This window comes from Anser brachyrhynchus (assembly GCF_964034855.1).
Source record: "Anser brachyrhynchus genome assembly, chromosome: 4".
In the NCBI taxonomy this organism is placed as follows: Eukaryota; Metazoa; Chordata; class Aves; order Anseriformes; family Anatidae; genus Anser; species Anser brachyrhynchus.
In genome coordinates, this window is record NC_137698.1 from 77,408,582 (window position 1) to 77,421,770 (window position 13,189).

At 58.2% G+C, this 13,189-nt stretch overlaps 1 protein-coding gene and 1 long non-coding RNA gene across 2 annotated transcripts; one reads left to right on the top strand and one right to left on the bottom strand.

Annotated features, from left to right (window-relative positions):
• Nucleotides 1-25: 25 nt before the first annotated feature.
• LOC308195146 (homeobox protein not2-like) lies at nucleotides 26-5,081 on the bottom strand. Its single transcript, XM_080592113.1, has 3 exons — nucleotides 4,822-5,081; nucleotides 1,707-1,915; nucleotides 26-1,451 (listed from the first exon to the last, which is right to left on the bottom strand). Exons 1-3 carry the CDS (start codon nucleotides 4,988-4,990, stop codon nucleotides 1,293-1,295), a joined length of 537 nt encoding a protein of 178 aa, XP_080448239.1. The 5' UTR covers nucleotides 4,991-5,081; the 3' UTR covers nucleotides 26-1,292.
• A 1,055-nt stretch (nucleotides 5,082-6,136) lies between these two features.
• Nucleotides 6,137-13,146, top strand: LOC308194040. Its single transcript, XR_013950196.1, has 4 exons — nucleotides 6,137-6,808; nucleotides 7,135-9,803; nucleotides 9,834-11,307; nucleotides 12,453-13,146. It is a non-coding gene; the product is annotated as an uncharacterized lncRNA (long non-coding RNA).
• Nucleotides 13,147-13,189: the final 43 nt, after the last annotated feature.

Sequence of the window (13,189 nt, forward strand, 5' to 3'; positions counted from 1 at the left end):
AAACCAAGGTGATGCCAAACCCTGCCATCCCCACCCAGTCCCATTTCTTTTTTAAAATACGCTATTTTTATTAAGAAACAAATCAAATAAATAACACTTACCAAGAAAAAGAACTTATTTCTATAAATAACAATACAAGAGTAAAGTGATATGCAGTGTTGTGGGTCAGGAGGAGGCACAATGAATTATCCTGAGCTCGCGGCGCACTGGGACTGCAAGGTGACAGCCAGCGTGCGTAGCTGCTGCTGGTGTGGACACCAGCCCCAAAGCATTACTAAAACAGACAGGAAAGCCCAAACAATTATTTAGTCCCAGCCGTCAGAGCCCTTCCACCCACCATACAACAGCGCGTGGTTACAGATGTGCTCGCCAGGCGCTCCGGGTGCTGCTTGCGCCGTGGTGTGTAAGGAGAGGAGAGAGCAGCTGCCGTCTGGGCCGGGATCAGCACATCTGGCCGAGGGCAGGGGGCCGTCTGAACCAGCAGAGGTGTTGGAAAGCTGCTGTTTTATAACAGCCCCGATCCCCGCACCTCAGCAAGCCGGAGGAGCCCCTTATTCCCCGCTGCGGCAGCATGCACACACCGTGGAGGGTAAGGCAGTGTCAGAAGGCTGAGAGACCCACAGGGGTCTGGAAGGCAAAACGAAGGCAAAATACAGCAAGGCACAGGACAGGAGGCACTTCTGCTCCAGGGGCAGGCCCAGGCCCTGTTCATCATACTGCAAGGATAATATATGAGCATAAATACGATTATGACAAGAATAAAGATACTACGGGTGGGAGCAAAGGACTTTACAACTTTCACTTTTTTTTTTTTGTTGTTGTGATCTCAGTATCAAACATGGGAATCGAGATGTCCAGGAGAAACGACCAGGGCTGATTCTCCTCCCAGCGCAGGTTTCCCTCTTGGGAGCACACGGTCACCTGCAACACCCTGCGTTCAAATGCCCTCACGCTCACAGCCTTCACGGACACCACCTGAGTGTCACCCCAGCCTCTCTACTGGAAACTGTTTGTGCTCCCTGGCACTTCAACAGCAAACGAGATCACACGCCTTGCCACGACGATGGCGCCATCACTGCAGCTGGCCTGGCGATGAACCCCAGGTACCTGGCTACCAAAGAGGGGTCTCTGCACTTGGGGGGCTCGTCCCAGCCAGCTGCAGTTCCCTCAGACTGAGAGGTTTAAGTCTACCTTGGACCAAGCAAGCACAGAAGTGCTTGCACCCCCAGTACACCTCTGTCCCGCAGGCACATCTGCAAAAACAACAGTGGCAGCGGAATCCCATCAGCTGCTCAAAGCTCAACGTCCACAGTGTCCTCCTCACGGTCCTTGACGTCCGTCGAGTCTGCGGAGGCGGGCTGCATCACCCCAAACTGCGCCAGCTTCGCCTTCTTCTGCTCCATGCTCTGCTTCCTCCATTTGATCCTCCGGTTCTGGAACCAGACCTTCACCTAGCAGGAAAACGGCACAACAGCTTAGCCCGAGGTCTTCAGAAACATACTGGGAAGAGCAGAAAAACTTCAGATCCGGTGTCGTGCAAGGATCCATACTGCATCAATTGTCTCCAGAGGATCTTAATACTCTACATTAGTCCTACCCAGCTCGAACTCCCATGCAAACAGCTTTGCGCACCTAAATGTTTTTTGCTCTTCTTAAAAAAAAAAAAAATAATAAAAAGGATCGTCCCCAGCTGCCCCGTCTCTTACCTGAGTCTCCGTGAGATGCAGAGTTGCAGCCAGGTCGACTCGCTCCGTGCCCACCATGTACTGCTGCTTGAGGAACTCCTGCTCCAGCCGCTCCAGCTGCTCTGGTTTGAAGACCGTGCGGACCCTCTTCATCTTGCAGGGCCCCCCGGACCTCCAGGGCCCAGCGGGGCCCAGGGGATCGGTCCCTACGCAGTGAGACAACTCCAGACCTGCAAGAAACGGGGATTGAAGCGGTCTGCACGGTCGAGGCCGTTCCTCCAGCCCCGTGCAAGTGCCGTGCCCTGCTTGCTTCTGCTCTAGCTGAAATCCAAACTCAGCTAGCTGCCCCGCAGCACACTGCACCGAAGGGGGTTGTGAGGAAGTAGCACAAAAAGCAAAGCAGAGATGTCCCTACAGACAGGTACAACCTAGAACAGTCCTGGACACGCAGCCAGACCCAAAGAAATCAGGCAGCACTCGATATGAGCAGGGTTTAGCCCTTTTACAGGATCCTTGTAACATTACAAAGTCCATCAGGAGCTGTTGAATGCAAAAATGCCACCTCCACCCCCGAAGTCCCTAATCCCAAGTGCCTCATGGGGAGGTTTTGCCAACGTCAGCCCCCTGCTCCTACCCTTCCCTCGGCACCTGCAGCCAGCCAGAAGCAGGGGGAAGATGCTGAAGCTGGCCCGATGCAGGAGAGCTGCTCCCAGAGCAGGTCCTCACCTCCTCATCCCAGTCCCTCAGCAGGGTGAAGGAGCCAGAACATCATCAGCAGGATCTGCTCTCTGCGTTGTGTTGCTCTCTGCCTAGTTGTGGCCTGATGATAACGATAATTGCCTAATTAACACCCAAAACAGCACCACCATCACAGGATCTGCTGGCACCAGCCTAAGAGCAGTGCTGCGTCTTGGTCCTAAATCTCTCATCCTGCCCGCACAGATCCTGAGTTGAACACATCTCCATGAACAGGAGTGAGGCTGTGACCCCCAGGTCTGTGTCTGCAGCCAGCCCTGTCCCCCCAGGGACCTTCCCACGAGCCAGATGTCCCCGGTGTCACCGCCAGGACTGCAGAGACCTCAGTCAAGGACCGAGCAAAGGGGGCAGCAGCTGTCAAGGTAGGAAACTTTGCATCCAAGATGCTGGTGCTGGAGTTACAGCACACACAGGTACATTAGTGGGGGCTTTGCACCGCTGGGTGTAAAGCACTGAGGGACGGTCGAGTCCCCAGGCTGCTGGATCGGGGACCTCTGCTCCTCTTCTGAGCCCCAGAAAGGCTCCAGGCAGCGGGACCTGCGCACACAGCTGAGAACCTTGGTCACTGGTGGTAACTGGGGCCAGGAGAACACCCCCAGGTATCAAAATACACTCGGCGAAGGTGTCAGGAACCTGGCAAGATACGTCTGATGCTACGGCAGCCTCTGTCCTGCCAACACTCAGACACGCTTCAAGGATGAGAACCCGCTTTTAAAGCCAGTGGGGCTTTCCTGGATGGAAAGTAAACCACGCAGCCTGCGTGCGCAGGATCAGGGCAGTAACACAGCCAGCACCGTTCCGAAATCTCAGCCCCCAGGCAATGCGACCTGGCGGGGGGATATCGGCTCAGCTTTGAGCAGGAGCTGGATTTGGCAGCCCGTGGGGGCCCGGTGTCACCGCACGGCGTCACCAGGGTGCGGCAAGGACAGCCACCGGCCGTTCGGCGGCGTAACAGGTCTTGGAAAACCAACAACTCCTTTGTCTTTCAGGGACATGCTGTAAAGAACGACGCCGATTCCTACCCTGTAATGACTGAGACATTCTCCAGGCACAAACGGGCACCTTGACCTACTTCGTCTCATTAATTGTGCGTAAGTTCTGCGTGTGTGCAAGGATTTGTGCCAGCTCAACAACCCTAACCACACTTACGCTATTTTCAGCACTCAGATAATTTCACCGGTCAGCCTTTTTCCCTGTTTTGGTACTTGGGATAATAGTGTGTGTGATTTCAAGTGAAATACTTTGTGGAAATAGTTCTGCAGACTGTTCGACTATATTTTCCTATCTGTATATGTAATACAATTAACTATATTTTCATATCTGTATATTTGATATAACACATCGAGTGACATACGTAGTTATAAAGATGCTGCCCGGTAAAAGAATTAATAGGTTAAATAGTTCTACTAAGTAGCTAAAAAAAAGATCCAGATAGCAAGTATTTTTGGTGTCTGAATATTGTAGCTGTCAGGATCGGGCTAGAGGTCCCAGTACAGGTAAAACTCTGTGCTTGGCTGCAGGTTTTCCCTGTGCAACAGAGAAACACGCTCTGAATACAGACAACTTCCAGAAAAAGAAGGGGGCAGCTACCCTGCAGAGAGGCACTGCCTCAAAGTAAATTAACGATTCTGAGCAGAAACTTACCGTGTCCCTCCCCGAGAACACAGGGCGTGCTGGGTTAGCATCACCCATAACCGCGGCATAAACTTTACCCACATTTTCGCCGGGTGCTCACTATGAACACGACCGCTTGTGCGGGCCAGGTGCTGCGAAACTGCTGCCAGGGGTCCCAAAGGGGTCCCAAAGGGGTCCCAAAGCCCAGGGCGGCTGCGGGAGAAGCGGGACCCAGGGCTTTGGGGAACACGGCAGGGCACCACGCGTTGCGGAATCACAGACTCGCCTAGGTTGGAAGAGACCTCCAAGATCACCTAGTCCAACCTCTGACCTACCTTTTTTTTCGTGGGTGGGAAGAAAAAAAAAAAAATCAGTTCCATCCACTGAAGCAGCCCTCGGTCAGGGGCTAGGCGTAGCCAAGGGGGCTCTCCCGTGCCCCAAAGCGACCGGGAGGGACTAAATCCCACCAGGGGCTGGCTTCGCCCCAACCGGTTATTGTCGGGGGTACATGGCTGATAATTGCTGAGTGAGAAGGGGGGAAAAATAATTCTTAGGGATTTTTTCCTCGCCCCCCCCCCCCCCCTTCCCTTCCTCCAGCCCAGCCCTTTTAACCCCGGGGGTCGGCCGAGAGGCTGCAGGAGATGAAACCGCGGCCGCAGCGGTGGAAAAAAGGCATTTTGGGGGGGCCGGCCACCCCCTCACCCCCCCGACACGGGGCTGGGGAGCAGGGAGCCCCCGGTGTCCCCCCCCCCGGATCCCCTCTCACCTGCGCCGCTGCCTCCCCAGCCCCAGCCCCAGCCCCAGGCCCCCGGCAGCGCCCCCGGCCCCGGCCAGCTCGGGGGCTGCGGGCAGGGGGCGGCGGGGCCGGGCCGGGGGGGGGCGGCCAGGATCGCCTCGATGTGGAAGGGGGTCCCGGGGGTCTTGGGGGGCGGCATGGCCCGAGGTTGCTGCCGGCAGCCGGCCCCAGGGGTTTATATGGGGCGGCGGGGAAGGGGCGCGCTCCCGTATGCAAAACGGGGGCGGGGGGGCTGCCCCACACCTCCGGGCCGCACGGACACCCCCCCCGCCCCCCCGGCCGGGCCAACGCCCCCCAGAGCCCTCCTCCCGAAATAACAGCCCCCAAAAACCTCTCCTCCCCAAATAACAGCCCCCCCAACAGCCCTGATCCCGAAATAACACCCCCCAAAACCCCTCCTCCTGAAATAACAGCCCCCCAAAACCCCTTCTCCCCAAATAACCCCCCCAAACCCCTCCTCCCGAAATGGCAACCCTCCTAAAACCCTCCTCCCGAAATAACAGCCCCCAAAACCCCCTCCTCCCCAAATAACAGCCCCCCCAACAGCCCCGATCCCGAAATAACACCCCCCCAAACCCCTCCTCCTGAAATAACAGCCCCCCCAAAACTCTTCCTTCTGAAATAACACCCCCCCAGACACCCCTTCTCCCCAAATAATCACCCCCCAAAACCCCTCCTTCAGAAATAATCACCCCCCAAAACCCCTCCTCCCGAAAAAACACCCCCCAAAACCCCTCCTCCCGAAATAACAACCCCCCTAAAACCTCTCCTCCCAAAATAACAGCCACTGACACCCCTCCTTACGAAATAACGGCCCCCCCGAAACCCCTCCTTCTAAAATAACACCCCCCCAAAACCCCTCCTCCTGAAATGACAGCCCTCCGACAGCCCTCCGACCGAAATAACACCCCCCAAATCCCTCCTTCCGTAATAATTCCCTGACAACCCTCATTCCAAAATATCATCCCCCAAAAAACAAACCCTCCCTCCGAAATCACCCCCCCCCAACACCCCGCCTTCCGTCGTATCACCCCCCGCCACCCCCGTTCCAAACCGACGCCCCCAGGGCCACCCCACCCCCGCGTACCCCAATGCTCCTCCTTCCAAACCAACCCTTCCCTCCCCAAACCCTCCCCAACTCCCCTCCTCGCCCCCCGACCCCCCTTTTTCCCCACCAGCACCCTCCAGCTCCCCTCTTTCCGCTGCCACCCACCCCTTCCCCCACGGACGCGCCCCGGACGCCGGCCCCATCCCACACCTCTCCCCGGGGCACCCCAAACCCACAGCCACGCGTGCCGGCGGAGCATCGCCCCCTGCGCACGGGGTACACGTGGCTGGGGGGGTGTTTGGGGCTGTGCACCCCCACCCCCCCACCCTGGGGACACGGGCACACCATCCTCGCCCAGGCGTGTGACCGTGCTTTGGGGTCTGGTGTGGGTGGCAACCCCCGTGTGACGCCCCCCCCGGAGCCGATGGAAACCCGCAGCCGGCGCGGACGCCTCCAGAATCGACACCCGAAATTCGTTTTGCCACGTGCGAACGCAGAGAAATCCCCAGACCGGAGCGATCGGGTTGTGAACACGGAGCCGAAATCCCCCGTGGCTTTAATAACCCAGCGCTAAGCGTGCGCCCGCGGCAAACCCTGCCCTAAACGGGGGGATCCGTGCAGGTTGCTCACACTCCGAACTTCCTTTCCATCGCCCAAGCCAGAGAAATGGACCTCCCCGCGAAGGTGCAGCTCAGGGTTTTAAGCGATTGGAGCGTTTCAAGGAAATTTGGGGGCTGATTTCCTTTTCGAAGGGCTGGCGTCGATTCCCCCGCTGGCGTGGCAGCACCCCGGCGATGGCTGCGGGAGCCTCCGGGTGGGACAAAGGAATCCCTCGCGTTCGCCTTTGAAACGCGTTTTTTTTTTTTCCGCCCGTTTAGCATCCTGCCTTCCACGGCGGCTTCAAAATCGGTGAATAAATACAGCTGCCGCTTTATTGCCCCCTGTCCAAACACGCGGCCCCGGCCCTGCCGGCGGGCAGCCGTGCGCCTAATTGAAATCACACGTTCAAAGCTGGGCGAGCGCCGAAACCTCTCCCCCCCACCCCCAAAAAAAACAAAAAAAACCAACTCCACCGAGGAGAAGGTGCGAGGGATTCACAGCTCCTGGCCCTGCTTTGCCCAGATTAAAACGTGGATTAAAACGCGGTTATACGTGAGCTTTCCTGGCCTTTTTTTTTTTTTTAACGTTAGGAGGCTGTGAAATTTCTTAATTATTATTTTTTTTTCTCCTTCTAGGAAGTCAGAAATGCCAGTATTTGGCTCCCCACGGGAAGAGACGGGAGAGACCCTCTGCCCATCGGCGTTTCTACCCTGCAAGGCTTTGGGATGGGCAGAAGGGCGGTGGTGGGATGCTGCCGGTGAGTAGGACGGATGGACGGACGGACGGCGAGGCGGAGGGACGGACGGACACGGCAGAAGGCCTCTCCCGCTCGAGCCGCCTAACGAGGCGCCCCGTTGCCCATTAGTGCTGTGTGCTCAGCTAATGCGTTTGGGTTAAAAAGCTGGAAATTTTCACCCGCTGGTAACGAGCTGGGAAATGTAGCACCCAGCAGCCAGGCCGAGCAGGGCAGGTTGAGCCCCTCCGGCCCACCCCGTCCGCAGGAGCTTCTGCAGGGGCTGCGAGGGGGAGATGAAAGGATGGACCCTGATCCTCTTTTATTTTTTATTTTTTTGGGGGGGGGGGTTCTTTTCTTTTTTTTTTTCCCCCCCCAGTTTTGTTTTTCAAGAGCGCAGAAAATAAAAGGGGAGGGGGAAGCCTCTGAAGGGGAGGGGAGGGGGGGAAAAAAAATCCCAACAACAAAACAACAAAAAAAAGCCCCCAGCCCTTTGTAAACATCCCCCCTGAGCAAAGGGAAGGGGGTGAAAAGCATTTCCTGATAACTCCATTAAAGAATGAGGCTGCATTAACATTCCAAGTACCTCGGCAAGAGATGAAAGTGGGGAACTTGAGCTCAGCCTCTCCTTGCTCCAGATGTTATTATGGGCTCCCTGAAAGGTTTTTTTTATTTCTTTTTCGCACGGGGACAAAGATGTTGCCTACTTCAAACGGGGCTAATTGATGCTAATGACTATCAGATAGAGTGGGGGCCCTCGTTCCCCCCTGCGAAGGGGAAAAGAGAGAGCGCATTTTACAATCCCCCCATAGAAAACGCCCCGCTCTTCAAACCGGGTCGCTGCTCCGGGGATTTTTGTCTCTCCTCGGCTGCTGCTTTCTCTCCTCCTCCGCTCCCCCCCCCATGTCTTTTTCTGCCCCCCCTCGCCCTGGGCGCCCTCGCCGCCCTCGCTCGTTCGCCCGTGCGAAATTTCGCACCTAGCCTCTGCCGGGCTCCGGCCGCCACCCGCCTCGAGCCTCAGGCCTTCCCGGTGGGCGAAAGATGGAGCAGGTTTGTTTTTTTTTTATTCCCCCAAAACCCACAGCAAGCACACGAGGAAACGGGAGCGGGGCTCGGCGCGTCGGTAACCCGCGAGGCGTCCCGCAAGGGGCAGAAAATCGCCCCGGCGCTGAGCATCCTCTGGGGCAGGGCCTAGCGGGGAGAAGATGAGCCCGGGCCTTTTGCTTTAAAGCAACAAAAATGGGCTGAGAAGCGGGGTGCCGAACGCCGGCTTTACCCCCGTGCCGGATTTTTGCAGCCTCTTCTCCAGGATCCCAACAACCCAACATCCCCCAAAGCGGGGATGCGGTGGCGCCCGCGGAAAGGCGGCGGGGAACGTCCCCAAATGGGGGACTCCTGGAGCTGGTGGCTCCCCCTTCCCCAAAACGGATCCCCCCCGTGGGGAGAGGGGAGCTGGGCTTCGTGCACGCTGCACAAAGCGACGCGGGGTCTCTCCCTGGGGGATAACCGAGGTGTCCATCCCCTCATCACAACATCTAGAGAGAAGTTCCTCTGGCCAAGTGTTATTTTCATGTGTGCTTTCTCCCCGGGGAGCTGTGCCGGTGCTGGGCTGTGACACGGGGGTGGCTTTGCCACCTCGACCAAGGTCCCGGGGAGGCGCAGAGACCTCCAGAGCACGGCGCTGGTTGCCCTTGGCAAGCCCCGCTTGCAGCAGGGATGTGGCCACCGAACACTTGGCCTTCGGGACCCTCAGCACCTTGCGAGGTGCCGGTAACAGACCCAAACCGGGGAGAGGACGGGAGAGATGGCATCTGGGAGCGTGGCACGGCAGCGGGAGCACGGCCAGCTCCCCGCACCGCCCAGCACCCCCCCGGGGGTGGCTGCCGGCTGCGGGGCAAATGCTGCTGGCCCCCAGTTTGCCCCACTGGCCACTGGCCAGGCTGCGAGAGCCCCGCGCGAGTGGCAGCGCGGGGAGGAAAGGATGGACGGGATGGGATGGAGGAAGGATGGTGGATGGAGATCATCCAGGAAAGGATGGAGGAAAGGAGGAGCTGGGAGGGTGTTTCCTCCGAGAAAAGACGTGCCAGGCACCGTCCTGCGAAGGGGATTTTCCTCTCCCCCTGTCCCCTCGCCGTCCCCCCGGCCGCTGGCTGCAGGCCCCCGAAAGCGAGCCTGCCGAAGGGGGATGCTCTTTTTTGGGGGCCCCCGCTTGCTGGGGGAAGGCAGAGGGCAGCATCCTCCCGGCCCCCGGCCCCAGACAGGCAATACACAACCCAGCCGGCCCGCAGACGCTGGCCCCGGCCGCATTGTCAGGTTAATTTGGGGTAATGGGCTGCAAAGCACCTCAGCCCCATCCAGCTCTCATTAGCACTTGATAATGTCAGGCATCCTGAGGGATTGCTGCTCCCCGAGCCGGTCCCCGGGGGCTTTCCGTGCTCCAGCCGGTCCTGCCCCCCAAAAATGTGGGGTGCAGCCGGCCCTACCCCAAAAAGTGCGAGGTACAGCAGGTCCTGCCCCAAAAAAACTGCGGGACGGAGCCGGTTCTGCCCCCAGAATTGCAGGGTACAACAGGTCCTGCCCCAAAACTGCAGGGTACAGCAGGTCCTGCCCTAAAACTGCGGGGCACAGCCGGTCCTGTCCCCCCCCAAAAAAAAATGCGGGATAGAGCACGTCCTGCCCCAAAAACTGTAGGATACAGCAGGTCTTGCCTCAAAAACTGCGGGATACAGCCGGTCCTGCCCCAAAAACTGTGGGACGGAGCCCTGGGGGGCTGCAGCAGGCTGGCTGCTGAGTGTCTGGGGGGACCCCAAAATGCTCGCCACAACTCGCCACCAGCTCGCCCCGAAGCTGCGAGGACGAGGAGCACCCCGAAGCCCCGCATTCCCAATTAATTGGGAATTAGAAAACCGGCCCGGCACCGAGGCAGCCCTGGGACGGTCCTGAGTGCGCCATCAGCCCGCTGCCCCCTTCAATTATCTTCTCTCCCCGACATTGTTCTCTCCTAATGAGGAGGCTAATGACCAAAGGATGGTTCATAAGTGGTTCCCAGACTCTCCTTGCCCAGGGCAAACACCCGTCCACAATAGGATCACAAATTGTAGGGAGAAGCCCCGGCTGATCACATCAGAAACGGTGCGGGGATTTATCTCCCTGCCTTAACAACAACAGCGTGCTCTTAATCGCCGCTCCAAAGGGACAGCTAGCGGGGGATCTGCCCGGCCTCATCATTAAAAGCTGGCAGCATCTTTGCTAGCGCTGCCCCTTTGTTCATCTTTCATTATTCCGACGCTCCGGCCCCGTTAATTCCCCTCCATCTTATTAAATCAATAGAGAGGGAGCGGGGGGGAAAGGGACGGGGCAGAGCGGGGGTCGCATCCTGCTGGGCTCCCGGCAAGGGGTGCGGGGTGTCGAGGGGACGGTCCGAGAGTCTGAGGCTGCATTTCCCAGCCTCTGCGGCTGGGGAAACTGAGGCACGAGGGCAGCCCAAGCCCCGGGGTGTTTCGGCACTCAGGGGACGCTTTATCCCACCGCCAGTCCCGCACCTCCCACATTTTCCCTTATTTCATCCACCCCACCCCATCGGGACGGACTTGATTGAATGCGATCGAGTTTTATAATAAAATCAGCCTCCCCCCCCCAAAAAAAAACCATTCCCCGTGAGCACCAGGGAGCCCCCAGGGGCTGCTGAAGTGGTCCCTCCACTGAGCTCCGGCCTGCAGAAGGAATAATGAGGGGTTAAGACAAGCAGGATAAAAAGCTGTTCTCCTGAAAGTCGGAGGGGGCTTGCCCACACCAGCACCCTCCTGGGAACGTCCCCACAAACCATCCTGGGATCCCCCTTTGCAGGGGAATTCGGGCTCTGGGCTCTGTACCCACCCCCATGACCAATGGTGCAGTTTTCTTTGATTTTTTCTTTGTTTTTCCCTTTTCCCCAGCTGCTCGTCTCACCGAAACAAACCAGACAGGTTCCTCGGAGCCCTGTGGCATGGAGGGAGCTGCTCCGCTGCTGGGCCAGGAGGGAAGGAGCAGGGCCAGGAGCACCAGCGGCTGCGGCAGGGCCCCATGGCAAACCCAGGTAGTTCCCTTAGGAGTGCGACCCCCTAAACTCTGAGATTTGGGCCACTGCAGCTGCGTTTCCAGGCAGGTCACCCCATTTTCACCCTGTTTTCGTGCACCAGCCAGGCGCTGCTTGCCAGCTGGGAGCGTGGTGCCCCTCGGTCAGTGCCGCTCCAGCAGGGCCAGGCGATCCGAGGTGTCCCAAAGCGAGCGCGGGGTGGATTCACCCCACAAGGCTGCACAAGGTGGGACACGGTGGTGTTTCCTCTCCCCCGAGCAGGTGGAGCTGCTGGCAGCCTCGGGAAGCTTTATTTGATGTTTCAATCGGGAATTAAAGGGGAGGGAGAAGCGGGGGAAATGCTCCCTGACCATTTAACAAGATTACACGACGAGACGGAGCCGGGAAACGTGCACGGCCGACCCCGGTGCCCCGTGACTTGAGCCTCTGCTGCTGGCAGGCTGCTGGCCCCAGCACCCCGACCCCTCCACGGCACGCCGTAATCCCATTTAGCAAAAAGAGAGGGTGAGGGGACAGCCTGAGGAGGAGAACGGGGCTGCCAGCTTGGGGAAGGGACACAAATGTGCCTGGGAAAGAGCCTGGGACACAGGGATCTGGTGGCTGGTGGCTGCTCCAGCACCCTGCTAACTCCTACTGCCCTGAGCAAACCTGGCCCTGCAAACAGACCGCGGCCGTCGCCGTGCGCTCAGCAGGAATAATCCCGGCAGGAAGGACAGCGGGGGGCATGGGGAGCCGCAGGGCTGCAGCTCCGCCCGATGATCCCTTCTGCTATCTCTCCGTCCATCTCCCACCCTGTCTCATTGACCCAGCCACCCATTTGCACCTATTCATCCATGCCAGCAGGCCAGCATCCATCCATCCATCCCTCCATCCATCCCTCCATCCCTCCATCCATCCATCCGTGTGCAGACCGTGCTCCTCTGGGCAAATAAATCCACCCAGGCACAGCCAGCGACCGTCCTGCAAGCAGCCTCCGGCTCGTCTACCTGCAGGCACCGAGCGGGGCTGGCTAGGGCGGGCTCGGCACCGCAATCCTGAGCAGAGAGCCTTTATCCTCTTAATAAGGCTGCTCAGTTCTCACGTCCTCGTAATTACCTGCCACTGAAAACCAACTAACCAACCCTTTTTTCATTTTTTTTTTCCAGATGGGTGAAAGAACAGCAGTACCGTGCACAGTCTTGGGAAGGGACTGGTGGGCTGCAGGGCAGAAGGACCCTCAGGGGACACAAGGAGCAAAGACTCTGTCCCAGGTGATTTTATCCAGCCCAAAACCTTGCCAAGCTCTCGGAGCATTTGAAAAAGTCAATCAAGCCCATCAGGTTTAATTAAAGCCGTTTCCCCAGTTGGATGCTGCCTGAGCTGCAGGGGCATCGCCTGGCACAGGGACGGGTCCAAAGGGCCCGATCCTGCCCGATGCTGAGCACTGCCAGCTCCCAGGGGATTAAACGTGTCCTGAGAACAACTTAACTCTCTCAATCAGCTCGGCCCCCGGCCGGGCGATATTAAAACACCCCCGTAAGCCCTGTTGTCTCGGGGATGATTGCAATAAACCCACCGGCACGCCAGATTAGCGGGTCAAACCCGCCGGCGCGCCCTCGGCTCCCATCAGAGATGTGAAGACATTAGCACAGTTTGGGCTCTTTGAGACACGCCGGCTAATCCCGGCTCTAAAAACGGCCGGAACAAAGGGCAGCTTCCGTCACGTCGTCCCCTTCTCCCTGCATCATCCCCTTCTCCCTGCGCTGCTCCCCTCCCTGCGTTGTCCCCTCTCCGTTTCTCACCTGCCATCAGAAAATCTCTACCCGGGTCCCATCCTTCCCATCGCCAGGCAGGGTTAGCAGGGAACTGGGATTCCCTATTTCCCTTCTCTACAAAGTCCAGG